This window comes from Salminus brasiliensis, chromosome 1 (assembly GCF_030463535.1).
Source record: "Salminus brasiliensis chromosome 1, fSalBra1.hap2, whole genome shotgun sequence".
NCBI classification, from domain to species: domain Eukaryota; kingdom Metazoa; phylum Chordata; class Actinopteri; order Characiformes; family Bryconidae; genus Salminus; species Salminus brasiliensis.
The window spans coordinates 38,703,728-38,726,149 of NC_132878.1; the positions used below are offsets into that span (position 1 = coordinate 38,703,728).

Consider the following 22,422-nt stretch of genomic DNA (forward strand, 5'->3'; position numbering starts at 1 on the left):
TCTAATGTCTACAGTCTAATGTTGGTTTGGGGTGTTCTTCTTTGCTTCCATGACATTAAAGATAAAAACAATACCCACATATATCTTAACCTAACTCTTCTGCATTGATTTCCTTGTTGAGGTGATGTTATACATCCCAAAGCTATCTGTCAACCCAACAATTACAAATAACCAACCCACCCATGTACTTTAAAATAGACAGTGGCCACATAATGCCAAGCTGCACAATAGTGTTTTAGCCAGTTGAAACCAAGTAGGTTGTACACAGTAACACATAATTTATCACTGTTCTAACATTAACCCAGTTTGGCAAAGAAACCTTGATGTTTTCATACAGTGCGGCCAGTGTGAACGCAGTGGTTCCCAATCCGGATTGTAACAGATCAGTCAACCTGGAGGCAGATGCAAGTGCAATTAGTTTTTTTTTTAATTCTTAAAGAAAATACAAAAAAAACATAAAAACACAGAAACACAAATCCAAATACCATACCAGAAACAAGAGGAGCTAGGCAAATACAGCACATAGACAAGACACAGCACAAGACGAATGTAAATGAATGACAGGCCTGCGCATTTCACTTGTTTTCTGCTGTATCACAGCCACTTTAACTTGGGTACTAGTTGGTTATTACTTAATTAGCTAGATCTGGTATGTTAGAGCAGAGAAAACATACAAACTACATAGGGCAGGTTCTTCAATACCAGGTTTGCAGACTAGTCTATTGATATTGGATCCTCCACTGCATTAGATCCAGCGATGCTAGGCGTAGTGTCAGAGTGGTTCTCTGGTGCATAACAACTGTGCTCTGCAGCTGTCTATGTGCAGTAGCTAGAGGGTTGGAGTGGACCCTGCCTGCCCTGCAACTCCTCTGTCCAGCTCCAATGTCACTGCCGCTGTCTCTTCGGCCGAGTGAGCCTGCTGGCGGCCTCCAGTGCCTCAGCGGAGGCAGAGAGAGAGGAGAGGGAGTTCGGGAAAATGGGCAGCGTGTTATGTAAAAAGGGATGGGTCCCGTCCTCTGCGGTATAAAAAGCAGCTCAATTAGCCTGTCAGTCATCAGGGCAGATGTCTTGCAGGGGGTTCAGGACAGATCGCCCTGAGGGTGACGAAGCCATAGTGTGCATGTGTGTATGCTTGTGCGTTTGTGTGTGTGAGTATCTGCCTAGTGACTAACAGAGCATGCCTTTGTGTTTGGGTGGAGGAGGTGACAAGATCACATGGAACCACTGTGTGCTTGGGATGCTAAGCAAACCCATTTAATCGTAATGTAGTAAAGAGAATTAAGTGTGCTGATCCTGGGAGCTGTTTATACCTCAGGAATGTGTGAGATTAAGCTTTGCACGGTGAGAGCGAAGGCAGCACATTAACGCAGTGTTTAGCACCTCAGTTCGAAGCTGCTTGTTCTCCTCGCTTCTCCTTTCTTCTCTACTCTTCTCGGTCCTTCTCCACTGCTCTCTACTGTTCTTTATTGAGATAACAGAGTATTATATATATATATATATATATATATATATATATATATATATATATATATACTCTTCTGTACTTTTCTTTACTGTTTTCTGTTGTTCTTCCCTCTTCTCTACTTTTCTCTATTGTTCTCTACTCTTTTCTTCTCCTGTCTTCTCTACTGTTCTCTACTCTTCTGTACTGTTCTTTACTGTTTTCTTCTTTCTTCTTTTCTCTACACTTTACTTCTCTTCTGTACTGTCCTTTACTCCTCTGTACTGTACTGTACTGTACTCCTTTCTTATTTTCTCATTTCTTCTCTCTCTTCTGTTCGCTTTTTTTCTCTCTTCTCTTCTCCTCTCTTTTCTACTCTACTGTACTCTATTTTACTCTCTTCTCTTCGCAAATGTACAGTGACTCACGGCCTATCTCTGAGTCACTGGCGCTGTCGTTCGTTAGATGTGGCACAGAAAGAACCCCTAATTGTCCTCCACATTTAAATGCCACAGTTGGTCGACTCCTTGGGCTTTAAAAGGCTTTGTAAGTGGCACAAGGTTGGGTCCAATTATAAGAGAAAAGGCTGAGAAAAAAAGAGAAAAGTTCTGAGGGCCTTCGGAAAGACTTCGTTGCCATGGTGCCACCCACTTTCTCCTTGTGGTCTTAACGAGTTGTCTTAAGCTCATGTAAAGGAGCATTTTGGCTGATACCGTGATGACGCAGCTTAATTAGCGACTAAACACTGATGAGCTCATCAGATAGCAGAGCAAGTGCTACCAACATCCAAATGTCACGTCAGTATTTATGACTCTTCTTAGTACTAAGGACTATATTCTCGGATGTGGAAGGTCAGTGGCACCTGTGTTCACACGTCAAATTAGAAGACGTCTCACTGGATGGGGGGTTTAATCTGGGCAGCCTGAGGCCTGAGTGGAGGCTGACTTGATCAGTGTAGCTGAAGGGGCCTTGTCGTCTTTCTTCTGTATAGCGCGCTACCCTCCCTGTGCAAGGGTATTTCATTATTATTTCTTGGAAAGAGACCTGTCAGAGTAAAAATTGCCTTCTGATGTTCATTTACTCACAGACCTATTTGCAAACTGTTCCTTTTCTCTTCACCTCTCTCGCTCGCTCTGCCTGTTTTCCTTCTCTCTGTTTTTCCCCCAGGTTACAGCAGAGGACAAAAAGAAGGACGAAAGCACTGCTCATGGTAAGCCATGGTGATATAAGCAGCTCTATATGGCCTGCCACATGGCCACCTTAACCTCACTGTATGTATTCTCATATCACTGCACCAGATATGTATAACTTATGTAATATCCGTCCGCAGCATGCCCTCACACTGCTTATTCATACTCTAATGGATGCAAGTGGAGTCATATGATGACTCTAATTTCAAAAAAAGGAATTGGAGAGGCAACTGGTAAACACTGAGTGAAATAGCATCATTTTTATAACACAGCCCCACCATCTATCAAGTGGACATTCTGATATCGAGTCTGTTCTATTGTCTCCTTTGTAACAGCGTGCCAGTGCAATCGGACTGGAAGTGAATGAGCATGAAGACGTATCATAATTTGGCGTGTGGCTTTCTCTCTACCCCCGTCATTGTTGAGCCGTCAGTGCTGCGATGCTAATAGCTGCTCTAATGGGATATGATGGCTAGCTGAGTGCTCTGCTATCACCATTTCACTTTTTCCACCATCTTCATCTCTCTCTTTCTCTCACTTAGTCCTTCTCTTTTTTAATAGCTTTACACAAACAGACAGACACCCACCCACGCAGGCACACACACACACACACACACACACGCTCAGACACACTATCGTCTCCATCTCTCTGATCGTGACTCTGCACTCGCCCCTCATCACGACAGGCCAATTACATGCTTTCCTAGGGAGCCTAGTGTGTTGCTTAGTAACACCTGGAGTGAGCTAAATGAAGTGGGCTCTGCAATGGCTTCATTGGAACATTTATATCTCTTTCTTTTTATCAGGCCTGATATCCCCCTCCCCCTGTCCAACACCACCGTATCCCTCCCCCCACCCCCCTCCCTGCCCCCCCACACACACGTTCATTACTTTTTGGTTTTAGTTTCGTTTGTCAAGTTCTTTTAAGCATCAGGAATCTGCCCTATTCATTTTTTTTCTGAATCTCGTCGTTGCAAGGAGCTCAGTGATAAGGTCTGCTGCTCTGCAACTGTAGTGGCTACCATGGGAACATGACCTTGTACATGAGCCAAACAGTTTCTGAAGTCCTCTCCTACTGAGCACTGCTGCTGTGCTTTTGACCAAGGTGCTTAATATGGACTTAATCCAGTGGTGCGATTCCTGTCACTCAATACCCCTGCCCCTAGGGCATGCTTCTAAATGAGCCTATGTTTGCAGTGCACCACTGCCCCAAACGTATAATGAAGTAGGTGAAAAGTCTTAAAGGCAGTTAATAGGTCTATGCTCCTGTCCTGTCATGATGACTGCCATTATCTTTGCCCTACTATGTAACTATTTAAACAGAAGTGTGCAATTATACAGTTCATTCCATAGTTACATAAGAAGTTACATTTATATTCTGTATCATCAGCTCTGAGTCTGCACTTCTGACTTCTTTCCATCGTGACTAAAGTAAGTCTAAAACATACTGTGTCTAACATGAATATAACCTGAATGGGTTCAAAGTCCCTCACTGTGTGTCTCTTAGTCTCTGCCCCCCTTTGTGTGGACTAACTGAGCCCCTTTATAAGCACCGCCGGGAGAAGGTTGCCTTAACCGGCTCCAGGTGTGTGAAGTTAGGGCAGGCTCAGGCTACTATGGGGCTGGACCGTGGTTACCCCCGCCTACTCTTCTCCACATTATGTTATTATCTTATTACGGGCAATAATTGCAATTTCACTGTAAGACACGGAGGTCAACTCTGTGGAGCTGTGTGTTTTCATTAATTCACCACATTTACTGAAGACCAGAGCGGTCAATTGCATTCATTTGCCCATTCCTCACCCCACTCCAGTGTGTAACTGTGTGTGGCTCTCTCTTACATAGGCATCACTGCCTTGTGAGCCACTGTTTCTCAGCACCAATGATGCTACAGTTTAGTTAATGGCTCATCGTCAAAATTCCTTACAGTTTAGCAGGGCAGCAACAATTCACAGATTAGTGTTTTGCTCTAACTCACCAGATTCCACTCATTAAGAGCTTGGTAGTTAGCTGATAAGTTGAAGCAGCTCATTAGCTACTAGTCAAAGTCCTTCATGAACTGATTTAGGCGTGTGGAAACGAGCAAGACACAGCAGGATAGCATGATGTTTCCCACTTGGACACTTGAGTTCAATGACTTAATACCTCTTCTTATTAATGAGGCACTGCCTTGTCTCAAATTGCATTATAATTAAATAAGTGTCAGGCACCTGCAGGATGTGATAGCCGTTTCCCCCCACTGTGGGACAAACACCTGCATGTACATATTGTATCATCAAGTTAATCCCTGCTTACAAACCATTGACAAAATGTGATGAATTATGTAAAAACAACAACAAAACCATTAACTCCAGTTTCAAAACCATTCTCTTTACACTTGATTGAGTCACTGTGTCCAATCTTTTTTTTTTTTTTTACAGCCACTTTTCATCCCCAATTTTAGTCAAATACCCAACCCGCTCATTAGTACACTCTCCGATCACATGTAATGCCTCCTCTGACGCATGTGCAATCAGCCACCACCTGTTTCCGATGCAATGTCACCAAGCAACCAACGGGCTCAGAGGAAATCGTCAGGTACCCAGCTCTGGTGCATTGTCTAGCAGATGCCCATGCCACCCAGCATGCAACTAAAGTGAGGTGGGGAGAGAGAGCCATCTACCCACCCGGAGAGAGCAAGGCCAGTTATTCTTTCTCAGGCTCTGGCTGCTGATGGCTGAGACTGAATCTGAAAGTGGCTCAAATCTAATTTGAAATATCAGATTTTTGTGTTTAACTGTGCAGAAGTTCATTGGCAGTTCTTCACAGAATCTCTTTTATTAAGTCCATTGATACATTACTGTACACACATTTGTGTTTATCAGATGCTGCAGATGCACCACCAGATCTCGAGAAGAACAATGAGAGAGAGAAAGACAAAGAGAAGGAGAGAGTGCAGACAGCGGAGGATGCCAGTCCTACTCGGCTGCAGTCAGAGGACCTGGAGAAGGCCATGCTCCAGGAGGTCTGGGTCGACCTCCAGGACTTTCCTAAGTGCTTTCAGTAAGGGCTGTTCAGAGAAACGCGTTATTTAAACATTCCGTCAAGTCATTCATGTCTTATAATGTTAATTACATTTTTATTTGGTTGTTTTTAAAGGACGCTGCTGGTTTTTCACAAGCCAGATACCTACCCTCATTATTCTCAGAAGTCACAGTTCAAGGTAAAGTTAATTATTATCCAAAGAGCACCTGCAATGTTGAAGTAACCCAGGTTGTGATGAAATCTCATCAGGTGCTACTCTTGAGACCAGGCATAAACCTTTTAAAAGCATTCCTTGGTTGTGCTCACAGTAATTTAAAAGGCTTCTTCTTGCCACTAGGTGGACATTCTGAGGAAACCTTCAGAAGGTTTCTGGTTGGGCCTTTCTTCTTTCAGCTGAACTGCCCAGAAATACGGAAAAAAAAACCCAACCATGATAATAATTGTGTTTCTCTGGTTAGAGCTACATTGCCTCTACTCAGCCCAACGTGGTGGGCTCCACCAACTCTGCAGCTTCGGGGAAACTGCCAGAGTCTTCTGGAGCTACGCACATGCAGGTACAAACAAGTACACAAAAAAGTCGGAGGCCCATATTTCTTGACATCTCAACTTTTAGACCTCTTACTCACACTATCAAACTCACGTCCCACGCGCACTGTCAAGGCTATGACACTCACTTGGCTAGGCTCTATATTCGTATGCATATGCTATCATAATTACTACTAACACTGTCAGCTTGCACTCTTACACGCATATTAATTGCATGAGACGTTAATAGAGTAAGTGCATCTGAGAAGTTTGTGTGTGTGAGAGCGTAGTAATCTGCTGAATGGGTTTAATAGACTCTGTGAGAGCACTCCGATGTGTCTAAGAGGTTTGGTATTGTGTGATGGTAGGGAGAGTATGATGCTTTGTGAGAGATGTAAAGTTTTCAATAAGTTCACATGTACACACTTGCCCTCGTATGCACAAAAAGTTCACAACACAGTCACACACCATTGGAAATTCACACATCTAAGCAAAGGCTTGCATAAACTGCGGGGTGCTTGCTTGGTGGTTTTGCTTGTTATCATAGTGTTGTTTTTTCCCGCCTTTCCCTGTTGTATTGCAATGTTGATGAGCTGTACTGTTTCAGAGTAATCCGCAGAGAGCATTGTGGTTTGATTTAATCGTAGGTAATTACTGCGTATGTGTGTGTGTGTGTGGTTGTCTGTGAGTTCGTGCGTGTGGACAAAAGACCTTGTAGTCTCACGAGACACATTCAAAGACAAAACACATTAATAAATACAGTTGCTTTAGTCCCTTCGGTACAAAAGAGCTTATCTCTCCCTCTCTCTCTCTCTGTTTCTCTATCTCTCTCTAAGGGATCGTATGAGAAGTGCTGTGACTTTCTGTTCGTGGATAGCCTGTTACCTACAGAGATTCTCATCTCGTTCTCAGCACTGGTACATTGGGGAGACACCACGGACGAGAGTAAGGCGCACAAAAATAAAGGTCTGTCTGTGAATCACATATTTATGGATGTCTACAATATATGCGTGTGTCTGTGTTGGTGTGTGTTTGTGGGTGTACAGACAAAGGGTGTGTGTCCAGGGCTGGTGTTCTGACGGCTCAACCTTTCTCCTGGAAAAGCATTGAATCCAAGTTACCCCAGATTCACATCCAGACCACCGCCTGCAAAGCAGCACTTCTCACACTGCCACCAGGGTAACACCACCCATCCGCATAACAATTAAAAAACAGCTACCACTACACCTTCCTGTCACTGAAATAATACAGCACATGGCCATGTCCACATACACTAGCCTAACATTGATCATCATTGATCAACCATAACCATGACAAAGATCATAACCATTACCACAGTCGCAATAATAATCACCACTGGTGAACACAAATCACTACCAGCAAAGTAACAAGACAGGTGTTTCCGTAAACATGGCAAGAAGAGTTGGTTATATTTATCTTTATATTGATACTAAATTATTTAGCATATGTTGGACAAAATATGTTAAACTCTAGGAGTTAGAGGTCATTTAAAAGGGCAATTGAAGTCAGAAAGTTCAAACAAGAGAATGATGATCAGGTGTACGTTTAGCAGGCCGTCTCATGGTTTAAGAACACAAACTTGGACCATAACTAAGTCTGGTCTTCTCCACACAGGTTTATGGAAGTGTGCCATGCCTTGAAGAAAAAGAGATTCCAGAAAAAGAGTTTTTGAAGCTCTGGTTACGAAAACATTTCTAAAGAGCTTGGCCTCAGCCAATCCACTGTGAGGCAGATTATATAAAAATAGAGGACGTTTAGCAATACTGTTACTCTCCCAAGGAATGGTCCAGCAAATGGTTAACATCTAACCATCAGGGTGACATCTAAGGGCAAACACTGAACAAGGTATAGCAGTATAGCGAGGAGAAAGTCACTACTCTGCGAAAAGAATACTTGTGCCCCTCTGAAGTTTGCCTCAAGGCTACATGAATGAGTCTGGAGCCTAGTGTTCTGTGGACAAATGAACCCAAAAATGTAACCTTTTGTGTTAAATGACATTATTCTTATATAAAGCATATAAAGTGTTACACTTTAAAACGTAACTCTGCAATCCCACATAGGAATCCTTCTCTCTGTAGGTTTGCATTGTACATTTACACTACAAATTTGCCTATTCTTAATACACAACCACAAATTTGGAACATTTCCTATCACTTTCCATTGAAAGCTGAAGATTTTCAAATTCACCAATGCAAAGACATGCATAAATTGGTGCCATTTTGCTACACATGACAGTACCCATCAGCACTCATACACCACATTTACCATTCTGAAGTAGGATTACATTCTGCCAGACATTCATGAAAGCCGAAATGCAGAACTTAACCCAATAAAAATGTTGTGGAAGGACCTAAAAAGATCAGATCATGTAAGAAAGGCCAACAACATTAGTTGAAGCAGTTTTGTAAGGAGGACTCAAATTTATATTTTAATATATTTTACTGTTTGATGTCTTTATATTTAAAACATCAGTTCTAATTTTTGCAGAAATGCCAAAAAAATTTCAAGGCTTCACAAACCTTCTAGAGGCGTATATAAATAAATACAGCCAGAATCATAACGCTAACTCTTCATATGCTTGCTGTAGGTTCAGCTCCTCATAATAAAACCAGGAATCTCTGAAGAACCTCAGAGAGAAGAAGAGAGAGAGAGATGACCCAGTCTGCTATTTCTAGCTTCGTAGTGGCCTAAAAGCAGGGGGCCTACATTTAGAGGTCACATGCTGGGAACATGGGGATTTCTCAGGAGGCGATATGAGAAAGAGAGAGAGGTTGAATGCTGGCCTTCTGACTGTTGACATGATTTTTGCCACCCTACATGAGGACAGGGAAAATCCTGGCCTATTATTTATATTTAAATCAAAAGGCCACCCGTTCGCCTACAGAGAAAACTTGCAGAGCAGTCCTGCATACATATATATTTATTGAAAACAAGTTCTTTCAAAAAAGCAGCTTTATCAGACACAAGTCGTTTGGACATTGGATCAGATTGCTGTTGTGTAACTACAAGTAGCCCACTAACCACTCATATATCTCATATTTCTTCTCTCTCATTTCTTCATCGTGAAGACTGTCAGAGAAAAGGGCATCAACTGTCACTAAAGCTTATTCTTCGTAGTTTGTATGTTGGTTTAAATGGTTAAAGGTATATTTTTAGGTATTTGTTTATTACTTGGAGAAGCCAGGTCCTGGCCACAAAAAAGTCATAGACTGGGTCCCAGTTGCGCACTACATACAAACACTTAATCTTAATAGTGCATATTTGGCTGGTTAGTGCACGAGATGTTACCATACTGACCCATTTCGTACTAAAGGGAAGTGATGAAGCTTTGTTATGTCAACATACGCCACAGCAAGTTCTCCAGTCGCTTTGCGTTGCGTTTGCGTTGCCACCGCACTTGCATCGCTAACTGCATTTTGGGACAATAGTAATAGTAATAGTAGTCCAATGTAACCACACTCAAGAAACAACTGTTTTGGATAGTTAAGGGTTATAGTTAATATGCTCAGCTTTTATCAACCTATACTATAAACTCAAAAACTAGTTAGTATTAATAATTAGCATGCAATTGGGACACACCAATAGCCTTTTTCTCAAAGATGATCTAGAATGGAGAACTATGTTGATGTAGACATAGTTAAATAATGAGAGTTCCGTACAAGAAAGTGGCCATATTGGGAACCTCAAACACTGTTGTGTCCTACTTCAAATAAAAACAAATCCTTCATTAACAAAACATTAAAATGCATCTTTTTCTGTGCCAGTGTTCACTGAGGGGTAATTCAAACTCAATGAGCAAGGAAAGATGGAGGATCAAACATAGTCGGGGTTGTTTGACCATGCTAGGTTAAAAGCTAACCCTAGCTGACCATCTATAATCTCATCGGCTAGCTAACTACACATCCTGCGTAGAGGACAGCAAGAGTCCTTAAAGTGGCATAAACCATCCCATAAAACCAGAGATCATTGTTTTTTCAGGATCACACCATTAAATCATCAGTTTCATTTTGAGGCAAAATAGCAGGATTTTTATTGGCTGTGTAAAACCACATTAGGGCATTTCTGCCCTAATGTGGGACTTTATTATTTATATTATTATATTATTATATATATAGTTCTTTTTCTTTTTGTCTGACTATTTATCTTTAATGGCTAAATATTATCTGTTTTGGTAGCTTAAGGTGTTTTTATGGCTAAATGGGCCAAAACAGAGTAATTGCGTTCATTCCTGTGCACTAGAGTATCAGATGCGCTTTGCACTTAGACTCGAAAGCCTTATCCACGAAGACTTGCACAAGTCATACATAAATCTTAGAGTTTGAAATAGCAGTTTAGGAGGAAGCACAAAGACATTTGGCTGGCTTTAGTGGTTGATTAGACTATAGTTCAATTTGGTGTCATTTGCGTAATGGCTGAAACAAAGTAAATGAATATTAAATATTAAAGAATCAAGCTAAACGATTCCTTCTGTCATCTTGCTCCCTTATCCCACCTCTGTCTGTCTCTCTCGCTCCCTCTGGGTCTCTCTCTCACTCTCACGCTCTCTTTCTCTACCCCACTCTGTTTGCCTCTACCCCTTCCCCCGCTTCCAGGCGCCATGTTTTTCGTATCCACATGATGGCGCCCTTAGGTTTCCACGTGCAGGTGTGCAGCATGGCATCTTTTGTGTTTGGGGAAGAGGAGGTAGTGATGCCATACCTCGAGAAGGTATGTATATGTGCTCTTATAAATGAACTACATTGTAAAGTATCTTCTACCTCTCTAGTGGGACTGTCTCTAACTGTTTCATATACCAGCCTTATTTCTTGTAAATCTGTGCTCACATAGATCTGTTTGAAAGAGACTCCCTCGTTTCTCTTCTTCTATTTTGAAAGCCTTTAAAAGACATGCATGCTTTTAAGTGTTCTAATCTGAATTTGGGATTACTCAACTGCAGCTAGACAGGCAGTGGTGACTCAGCGGTTAGAGTGCCGGGATATCGATAACAGGGTAGTGGGTTCGATTCCTGGGCTTGGCAAGCTGCCACTGTTGGGCCCTTGAGCTCCAGCGCCGGAGTTGGCTGCCCACCGCTCTGGGTGTGTGTGTACTTGCTGCCCCTAGTTCACTAGTGTGTGTGTGTGTTCACTACCACAGATGGGTTAAATGCGGAGGACACATTTTGTACACTGTACAGTGACAAATACGTGCACCTTTGACCTTTTTGATTTTATTAATAATAATAGTAATAATAAGAAGAAGAATTAGAAGAAGAAGAATTGATAGTGAAAGCTTTACTGAAGACACATCTTCACATCTCCCTCTTCTTCTCTCCACCTGTCCCACTGTAGGAGAGTCTGAGGTTCTGTGAGCAGGCTCTGTTGATTCTCAGAGCTCTAGGTGGAGTGGTCAGCTCCTTCTCGGACCCACAGGAACTCTCATCAGCCAGCAGGGCTCTGGAGAAAGCCCTCTGCCCTCCCTCACACAGCAAAGTGGCTAACAGAGAGCACTGGAGGGTGGGTGACACACACACACACATACACAGAGTGTGTCATTTGAGTTTATGGTTGTTTGTTTTGCTTTGCAGGTTTTTAATGAAGCAGTGTATCACATGTTCTGCTCTGTGCTTGACCGCAAGTTAACTTCTGAGGAGCTGTTTGCAGTGCAAGCCCTGACTGGAGACCCCACGGCACACTACAGCAACACAAAGGACGCAGATACACAATCCAGTATGTTTGTGTGTGTGTGTGTGTGTGTGTGTGTGTGTGTGTGTGTGTGTGTGCGCGTGTTTGTGTGTGTTTATCAAGGACGTCCCAGAGGAATTTGGTATCATCCTTCTTTCCTAACAAATGACTCAGCCTGTGTGTGCCTGTGTGTGTGTATTTGTGTGTAGCAGATGGTGCTCCAAAGGGCTGGAGCGGGAGGCAGGCCACAGAGCAGGAGAAGCAGGCGGCCACCATCCTGCAGGCTGGCCTGAAGGGCTACCTAGTGAGAGAAATTCTCAATGCTGCCAAACCAGGTAACGCCCTCCTGCCCCTTCAACCAGCCTCCAGAGACTTACACTAACCTGCACATTTAGCAAGGCACACTGAGGTTATATGTACATGGGCTAAAAGAGAAGATACTGCATTCTCAGGTTTGCATAATAACAGACAGACAGACAGACAAACAGCTAGAGCTTCAAGCTATGCTTTTTGTACACAGTGTTATTTACAGTTGCAATGCTTTATTAAAGGACTGCCTCAGCAACAAATCAGAGTCCAAATCTTGCTTCTTTAGTTGTGCACTGGGGCTATGAAACAAGTGTTGATGACAAAGGCTGTCAGTCAGCAGCCACCCAAATCTTTACCTCAGCCCACTTAGACTGCATCCAGGTCTTCATTAAAGTCAAGCAGACTTGTCGGTGTGGTTTAGGGGTTTAGTAACTATAATAATGAGTACAATATTGCACAGACGAAAGTACTATGATTGTAATGCTTATGTTGACATGTATACACACCAGTGGGTGTTGGACTGAACTCAGCATCTAGCACAGCATCTATTGTGTAAAATGATTCCCCCTAGTAATTAGCTACATAATTCACAGTACATTGTACATGAACCACTCTGACAAGTCTGCCCAGCCTTCATTAAGACCTGGATATGGTTTCTGCTTGTTTACGGAGGTGTGTAGGTATGTGTTTATTTAAAAAAGATTTTGTTGACTGTTGATTTTTGTTAGATGTTTGTTAGCCACATTAGCTTTGTAGTGCCGACGTACAACTAAAGAAGCATATAATTATAAAAAAATCTTTTTTTGTTCCTTATATTTTTAATTATTAAATAGGTAGTTACATAAAAATTAGAGAGTGACTTAGTTAGACCTGTGGTGCTCAGTGGTTAATGATTTTGGGTTAGGGTCAGTTTGAGGTTCAGCCGGAAAATGAGGCTCTGCTGACTGTAATTTTAGTCATTCCCGACACAGGCTGCCAAATAGGAACCCCATTAGCCCTTAGGGCATTTTCTTTTCCAGACCTTCTATTCTAGGCTGTTAGATGTCTAAATGTTTCCTTTGTAACATGAGTAACCCTGATGTCAGGGTTAATGGTTAATTTGATCAGAGACCACAGAGAGTCATCTTCGTTCCTCCTGAAGTGTGTGCTTATGTGTGTGTGTGTGTGTGCAAGCACACGTGTTCTCCGGCCCTCCAGCTCACACTTATCAATGAAGCTGCCGATCACTCTAAGTGAGCATGACAGGACAGAGAATAACACGCGTCTCCTTTTCCATCTTCATCTTGCCATCCATCTGGATCTATCCCTCCCAGCATCTCTCTTTCCCCAGACTGACAAGCTGATGGATGGAATGAGAGAGGGAGAATAACAACAAATACAGAAAGGAGAGAGGGAAAAAAACACTTAAAATAGGAACAGATAGCACTGACAAATTAGAGACATCTGACAGAGTGAAAGAGAGAGAGAGAGAGAGAGAGAAAGTCTATTAATTTCAGACAGCCATAGCCAAACTTGTCACCCAGGAACCACGGCTTGATGTAAGACCTTCATTGAACTGATATATCAGACAATTCAACCCAAACAAGCAACCCAGCAAAAATCAGTACAGTCGAAATATTTTTTATACCTCCGCCCAGTTCATCATTCTTCAGTCTGAATCCATAATTCTCGCATTGATGAACAGCGCTGTTGCAATCAAGGCCACACATGTGTGATTTGAATGGCAGCGTGACTCATTTTATAAGTTCACAAGCAGTGCAAAGATGTCAATGTCTTTTCCAGACGTTTCACTTTCAGAGCACTCAGCTTGAGTCAAGTAGACGGTGACACTGCAACTTCCACATGCCTGATGTTGGCGTCCAAATAATGTCTTCTGAAAAGTGCTGTGTCTAGCACACATATTACTCTAAATAAAAAGAGAGAGGAAGAGAGAGAGAGAAAGAGAGAGACTTGGTGAGCTTTTAGTTGTGCTCAGTGGTTGAAGGGAAATTCATCCAATGTTTCAGCATTTTAACATAATTAATAGGCTCATATCATAAATCTTTTAAAACTGAGAAGTAATACACACAGCCTCAACCTACAGTGCACTGGCACACTGTCTGGGGCTATAACCAGCTTGCACCCAACTGTTCCGAGTAGGCTCCAGAACCACCATGACCCTAACTGGGAAGAACATCTGTAGACAGTCAAACATAAAACACAATAGTCCTAATGCACAATTTACTCTGTCTTTCATAACATTCCCTAAGCGTTGCATTTTTTTTTAACAAGGTCTTAGACCTTGATTAGCAAATTAGACTTGAAGCATTTCACCAACTGTAATTAGGAACTGTCAGCTGAATCAATTTTCCATTATATGTTCTCTGACATTTTAAACCTTGTACTAACATGCCACAAACATAGGCTCTGTACTTTTCACTCATCAAATATGGGCTCTGTACTGTTCACTTCTCAAACATAGCTTTTCTACTGTTCACTCATCCCAAGTAAGTTAAAGCAACACTGGCTACACTACCTGGATGTGGCGGAGGAAGCTATTACCAGCTGCCACCAGATTCACCAAAAATCAGTGCCACCAAAAATCTGTAAAAGACCTGCTGCAAGATTTGATGTCTGCAGTCACTGAGGTTTGCATATTAAGGAGCATTCTAAAGGTCTCCATGCCCATACACTTCTACTGACCTAAAAGCACAAGAAGAGTCGGCTCCAACCAGATATCCAAATAAATAAGGCACAGACGTTTTGGGATTCTGTTCTGTGGAGCGATGAAACAAAACTGGAACTTTTCAGGTCTGTGGATCAGCGGTATGTCTGGAGGAGGAGGAATGAGGCATACGCTAATAAGAACACCCTACTTCTTAAAATTTGGTGTCTTTGGACCTTCCAACAGGACAATTATCTCAAGCATACCTCAAAGTCCAACAAGACTTGCTTTCACAAGAAATCCTGGAAGATTATGGAGTGGTCATCACAGACGCCTGACTTAAACCCCATAATAAATCTTTGTAGGATTTGAAGGTGGTGGTTGCAGCACACTGTTAAAACTAAAGGATACTTGAAGGTTCTTCAATTTGAAACTGTGGAGAAAATGTTTTTAGAAGAAAAAGGTTCCTTGAAGGTTACTCAAAGCACCTTAAGAAGTTTCTCTTCAGTTTCAAATTGAAGAACCTCCAAACGAGTTAGTTCATGAAGAGAGGTCCTGAATGGTCATATTAAAACAAATGATGAATAAATTCATACAGATGTCACATGTAGAACACATGTAAGAACCAAAAGTCCAAGGACCCTATCTTACACCCTGCGCAAGGCACATCACGATACTCATTGCTATCTTACACCAACGGCAACAGTCTTTTAGGCCATCTGCCTGCGGCTGTGTTTAATTGGCAACGCTGGTGGCCTCGAAATGAGGTGCGTTCAGGTACATTTCTGGCATATTGCCATCTTGGCAACAGAAAACACAGGTGCGCTACTGACTGAAAACAACCTAGGCAGACATCAACAGTCAGACGTTCATTGCTATCGCAGTAAATTGCATGCCCAATGCGTGTACACCCCAGCTTGTTACATCAACATCAACAATACACAGAAATACAATTAAATAACATTACTCTAGAGGTGAGGCACCCAACTCGCTTCATTCGCTTCACTCACCTGACTGGGAATGGTTAGTGACACGCTCATTGGTCACACCCATGATTAATTAAGAGACTTAGTACATGCATTTTGCGTGTTTCGAGCTATACAATGCATACTTTTCACATTGTTACGATAGCGAAGACACACTGACACACTCTAAATCAAGCTGCGTGGTGCAATGTTGACAGCTCATCTAAACAATGCTAAAATAGGGCCCCAAATGTTTAAAGCCTCCAACCCTACTCCTGGAGAGCTACCTTCCCACAGGCTTTGGATATTACCTTAATTTATTCCTCCTGATCTAATGACTTACTGCCTTCAAAAGTTCTTGATTAGCTTGATTATGACTGGGGGTGTGTAAGATTTGGGTTGGAGTTAAAACCTCCGGGAAGGTATTTTTCTAGAAGGAGGGTCAGAAACCACAGAAAGGTACTGCATGAAATATGTTACAATTATGAAAGAAAGTTTTTCTAAAATGCTGTTTTGTTGACATCTAAAAATGCACAGAAAATCGATAGAGTTTCATGTTTCTGGGTGATTTTGTATTTGTTACAGTTTCACTCACATTAAGTTCAGAATTGCTTTGAGTACATTCAGGTACATTTCAGAAGGACCGTTCAAGGCTATTCATTTGAAGAATAATAGATGTAAAGAACAGAAGCTGAACACAGAATTAACTAAGCATTAAGTGAAAATGAAGCAAGTGCAAAAAATAACTGGATGATTTACAAAGGAAACCTGAGGAACAGACCAAAGAAATAGAATGCACTGTTTGTCTGCACTGCAGGCCAACCAAGTAGGCAGGCTTTTTTTTATGAGTTCTGTGAATTTTGATTAGCAAGATATTTCTCATTCCTGCCTTGTCATCCATGGCATGACAAATGATGCTGTTTTTGAGTCTGTTTACAACTTCAAGGTGAGTAGTCTGAATTTTACATAACACATAACACATAACACGTAACTTATGTATGTTGTTTGTGTGTGTGTGTGTGTATGTGTTTTCATTCAGGCTCTGAGGAGAATCAGAAAGTAGCTCAGACTCTGTTGGAGATGTGGGCTTCTGTGGAATTGGATGTGGAGAAACATGCTGTGTCTTTATTAAGGTAAATTTCTAATTTGAAAGAATGCTGTTTCCGTCTCTGTTCCTCTCTCTCTCACACACACTCTTTCACAGATTAGTCTGCCTTGTACTGTGTGTTCTTGTCTTGGGGTACATGTTATATTAGCACTTTATTAGTGGTACGTTTCTGACCTCAATACCACTGGATATTGTTGTTGGTGGACTGCTGTTAGGCTAACAGTGAGGTGTTTAATAATCCCAGCATTGCAGCCCCACTTAATACATTCGTACTACCTCAACAGCTAATAGCATGGACACTATGGTGTTGATATGTCAGCTGTGGTGACAGTGGTACAGCACCCTAATGATATCTGATTAGGGGTGCTCCCTTTCTGTCAATTGGCCAGGATTACGAAATTGTACATAGCAGCAAATGGGTTACAGTAAGGTATTCATGTATTTAATTTCCAGTCAGAATGGCTTTATTTTTCAAGAGGTATATCCGGTTAGATATACACAGACCTCAACATCATTGAATATAGGTGCAAGGTGTGCGTACCTAATAAACTACCCTGTTTTCTTTCGATAGGTACATGATCACTGATAATGAGCAAACAATGGAGTTATACCCTTGTAAAGAGGATGAGTGGAGTAGAATAACCTTTGCGGATTACTCGGTTCCAGTTCCTGAGACAACCAACTCCTGGATCCTGGTCTTTAGGTGAATTTTGCTGACAATGCAGTGAAACCTGCAACATCTTAACCCTAGTAAAATCTTCATCTTAATCCTAGTAAAAATCATAATTACAAGCTGCATATGGCTTGTTAGAAGCAGTCTGTAGCATCCATTGACGGAAATTAATCTAATATTTATATTAGCTTTATATATAAGCTGTGTGCATATTACTCTTTTTATGTGCTTACAGGGAGGTGTTCCATGTTTCTAAGCCCTTGCTCTTAGTGCCTAAGATGTACTCCCCCCTCCGCACCTGTCTTCTGCATGTCATTAACAATGACACTGGAGAAGAATTACCTAGAGTCTTCAACAGAGTAGAGCCACGCATATACACACCAAATAAGGTATGTGTGCCTATTCGCACATAAGCGTGTGAATGTGTTGCTACTGTGTACATATTTACCGCTGCGTCTTGTTTCTAGGCTGGCTACACATTTTTGGCGGAGGCGTATACTGAGGACACACCCCTGGTAGGAGGGAAGTGGCGAATGCGGCTAATTGGTTCCCGACAGCCACTGCCCCAGCTGGCCAGAGAAGCACCATCCAGTAACTTCGCAGTGAAGCAGTTCAAAGATTACTACCTACCTAACGAGAAGAACATTATCTGCAGGTCTGCACACATGCATTACATGTGCAAAACTTTGCAGACACGTGTTTATGCAGGGTTTCTTCTAAAATCAAAGATGTTAATGGGGAGTTTTTTTGCAGACCTTACTAGAAGTGGGAACACTACTGTAACGAATTCATTGCATTCAGCCACAAGAGCTTGATGGTATTGTTTATTGTAGGTTAGACATCTCGATGCACTACTGCCAATATATGGATTTGTCCAATTCCACCAGCAGCACAATTGATTTCATACAATGAAAGATTGATGAGCCACTGATGTTTAACTCCAGCATTTACTGGTCTGAATCACAAGCTGCAATATCAATAACAAGCTGCAAAGGTTCAGTAAAAATAAATTATACACAGAATGACAATGAATTGAACAGATCAAATAAAAATAGTATTTTTATTCATTCTGACATTTTAAGAGCCTAGGCTTGCTACAGTGCGAAACAAGCAACTGGATCAATACTAAAAGGTCTTAATTTTGTCTCATTAGGCTCAGATAAAGCATTTTGTTAGCACAGTGGATTAACATTAAGGTGCCTTTTGCATTGCTCAAACACTGGTAGTCCCACTGGTACAACATTAACAAGAACAGTAGCCATATCTCTCATTAGCAATTGCAATTCACTTCACACAGGGATTTACTTGAAACCTCTGTCTTCATTAAACAATTGTGTCACTTAAAATGTACTCTAAGACTCAGGAGATACCTACGTCTTTGGCAGACTTTGGTGGAAAGTGGGTTTATATTATGGGCCATAATATAAAACCTTTATATGTCCTTTTTGCCATAAATTGAATCAGGCGATATTGCATGATGAATGGATTGACGGAAATACTCCAGAATGGCCTTTTAAATTGTCTCTACTCCACTGAAGTTATTAAGGTTTTTTTCCTTCTCTTGTAAAGTTGCTGTTCTGGAGATGTGTTTGCGTGAGAGCAGCAGTATATAACATAGCTTTTATGCACTTTTGTTGAATGCCTCTTTCCCATCTCTCTTGTTATTAGGCATACAGTGAAGGTGGCGTGTGATCATGTAGCCACAGTGCAGTTCCAGACATCGAATGCGAATGTCCATATTAAACTTAGCATTCTGGACCAGGAGAAAGAGGTGGCAAGCAACCAGGGCAAAGGTCACGTCATTATCCCTGTCTACTGCTTTTCAGCCAGCAACGGTGAGTGTTAAACCTCCATAACCCTATAAATACTGATGTACACATATGTATAAACTTAGAGTAAGGCAAAAGCAAACTTACAGGTCTTGTTATACAGGCACTGTGCCACTCCTTAGTCGGTTTTCTCTGTCTTTAACATTTCTCACTTGACATCCTATTCAAACAGACAATCGCTCTCTTAGTTACTTAGGTCCTGTCCGACGCTGGCAGCTCCAGCGTATATTTATAGAGAGTTTATTTGTGTATGTCTGTGTGCGCCAGCCTCCTCCGGCAGCGCCGAGGAACATGTGGGGGCGCGGTGGTCTCAGAACGGCCCTGACGGGGGTCAGGGAGGAGGAGGAGCAAGTGGAAAGGAGAAGGGGAGCGATGACTGTCCGCCTTCTGCCTCTGAGCGCCTGCCTGCCCAACTGGTATCCATCAATACAGACAAACTCCTGTTCATCACTGTCACTGATAGTGTGCCCTGTGTATATGTGTGTATGTGTGACTGTGTTCAGAGAGAAAGAATATGATGTCAATTTCATATTTTTCTGTGACATGTACATGGCTGTTTTTTATAGCCCTGTCTAATTGTGTGTGTGTCTGTGTGTGTTTGTTTCAGGATCATAAATATATTGTTCAGGCAGAGGTGCTTTACAAAAGCTGGCCTCTGTATCACTCACTGTCAGGCTTTATCCAGACCCTCAGAGACATTGAGCAAAACGAGATGAGAGGTTAGTAAAACAATCACAAGCTTCCGGGTCCCAACATACAGACCTGTTTAACCAATTGAATTATGGCCATATCTCACTCCATACAACCTACACAGTAAATTTGCCTCTAACAGTGTTGATTTAACACTGGCAAATTTACTGTGTTCATGATTTCTAAATGTAACCAATCATACATCTATACATCTATTTCCATGTCTTTTAAGCATATGGTAATTTTATTAAATGCCTTCAGTCTTACTTACATTTACTGACAATCTTATCCAAAGTAACTAACATCATGCTACAAAGGTAAAGGTAAATGTAATGTTAAGAGACTTGCCCAAGATTACTTATTGGTGTAGGGTGGTGTGTTTGCCCAGCAAGGGAATTAAACCCTGGTCAAGTAAGTGTTGTTCTTCACTCCGCTATACCAGCTTCTTCAATACATCATTATTTATAAGCAGTGGACTGTTCTGAAGGTGGGCTATGCACTTAAATCCCTCACTGGACTGTGCATAGCAAAATCACCAATTACTCATGTAAGTGAATCAATATCGTAAACCCTAAGAGATGGATAATGGCCTCCACCCCCCCACTCCCAGATATCACTACCACATACATTGCTGGCAACAGAATTCCAATTCCAGCATAGAGCAAACTATGCTTTCAGCACTGTGTTGCCGCTTGTTCTATGTACGAGTACAGGAAGGCCCACATTACGTATGATAGAGATCTATTGATGGGCATGAAGAGGAAGACATGATACATAGAACTGAGTTTAGAATCAGAATCAGAATCTCTTTATTTCACCAAGTATGTTACACATACAAGGAATTTGTCTTGGTGAGAGCAACACGTATGACAAGTAACAAAATCACAGAACACAGATTATTTACAGTATTAAACTAAAGGAAAATTACACTAAACAATAAATAGGATAGGGGATACATTTTAAAAAGTAAAAAGTACTAAAGGTAACAATTTAAATTCTTAGCTCCCTGTCCCGAAGAGTCTAATTAAGCTAGGACTCATTTTGATAGCTGGAGGATGAAGATTTTTGTCTGCCTGGTGACCTTATCTGTAATTGAATCTGCACTGGAACTAGGAATTCTGTGGGGAAGAAGGGACTGCAAACTGAGAAGGAAATGAGAGGAAGTATGGTTAAAGGTCTGGCCAATCTCTACTCAGAACAGTCGCAGTTGCTCTTCTGGTCTCCACAATAGCTTCTGAGGTGTGGGCATAGCTCCAGATTCAGTCTCTTTACCTAGCCAGCTAGCAACTGGATTTGGGATGATGCCCAGACGTCAGACTCATGGTGACACACCAGCAGCCCTTAACGGCAGAACACATGGTGGAAAAGTGCTTTCATAATCTGGAACACAATGTGAAGACCTGAAACTGGGATGAGACAGCAAGCCTTAAAGGACTGATCCACGGTCACAGTATTCCTTCATGCTGGCATTCATAAAGGGTAGACAGTTGTTTTGTGAAATCATTGAGAAAACATGTTGCTCAACACAAGTCTTTGGCACACAGATCCTCTATGTGGGTGTGGCTACATGCATATGTCCATGGCTGTCTATATTGTTTCCTTGTTGAGGTAACATGGCAGGGGTCTCAAACCTAGTTTGGAGGCCCTCCAGGACTGGAATCTGACACCCTTATTCTAGAGGATGGAAACAACTGCAGCAAATGAGTGGAATTCTGGGTGCATTGTGCTATTTGTGGGCACAGTTTATGGATTCTGAACAGTGAGAAAGGGGCCCGCTTCTTTTGAGGTGTATATCCAAGGCAAACGTCAAGGGGTTAACGTTTGCTAAAGTTTTAGTGCTTGAAGAAGATTACAACTGGATGGAACAATACAGGATCCCGTTGCCACTGTAATAGCATTCCACTTCCACTGCAAGTAGCAGAGCAGGGTGTGCTATGCAGAAGAGATGGTATGGTAAATAAGCTCCCTAGACCAAAAAATGACCAGTGGTAGTAACTTCAGGCTCCTGCAGATTGCGTTGCACAAGGATGGAGAGGTGGTACAGTGCACTGAATGTCTTGTTGTATGTGTGGAAAATGGGTTGCAAAGCATATGGTATGATTGGCAAAAAGGAGTGATTGCATTTGGGCCAAAAGCCATAGTGTAAAGGAAGTAGCTGAATCTGCAGGTGTATAGAAGCATACGCTCATATGGATCTACTAGCAGTGGCAGGAATCCCTCTTAGAAATGACCATGACAACTGAGCCTGAATGGCGAAAATTGCGGGCAGGGACCACCTACGGGTTTCATGGCTTGTGAATGAAAATCACTTCTCTTCCATGTCAGCGCAGGTCCCTCTGAAAG

At 41.9% G+C, this 22,422-nt stretch overlaps 1 protein-coding gene across 2 annotated transcripts in view; it reads left to right on the top strand.

Moving 5' to 3' along the window:
* Window positions 1-22,422, top strand: part of adgb (androglobin) — a 55,752-nt gene that overhangs the window by 24,288 nt on the left and 9,042 nt on the right. Inside the window, exons 14-30 of one of the 2 annotated variants that reach the window (XM_072679041.1) lie at window positions 2,609-2,651; window positions 5,496-5,673; window positions 5,770-5,833; window positions 6,114-6,209; window positions 7,017-7,125; window positions 7,227-7,359; window positions 10,794-10,908; window positions 11,529-11,693; window positions 11,765-11,906; window positions 12,071-12,196; window positions 16,819-16,912; window positions 17,459-17,590; window positions 17,796-17,949; window positions 18,028-18,215; window positions 19,229-19,395; window positions 19,657-19,805; window positions 19,997-20,108. In XM_072679041.1, the coding sequence (XP_072535142.1) occupies window positions 2,609-2,651; window positions 5,496-5,673; window positions 5,770-5,833; window positions 6,114-6,209; window positions 7,017-7,125; window positions 7,227-7,359; window positions 10,794-10,908; window positions 11,529-11,693; window positions 11,765-11,906; window positions 12,071-12,196; window positions 16,819-16,912; window positions 17,459-17,590; window positions 17,796-17,949; window positions 18,028-18,215; window positions 19,229-19,395; window positions 19,657-19,805; window positions 19,997-20,108 (2,167 nt within the window). The remainder of the gene's footprint in view (window positions 1-2,608; window positions 2,652-5,495; window positions 5,674-5,769; window positions 5,834-6,113; window positions 6,210-7,016; window positions 7,126-7,226; window positions 7,360-10,793; window positions 10,909-11,528; window positions 11,694-11,764; window positions 11,907-12,070; window positions 12,197-16,818; window positions 16,913-17,458; window positions 17,591-17,795; window positions 17,950-18,027; window positions 18,216-19,228; window positions 19,396-19,656; window positions 19,806-19,996; window positions 20,109-22,422) is intronic. The other variant, XM_072679044.1, reaches the window with a different exon arrangement.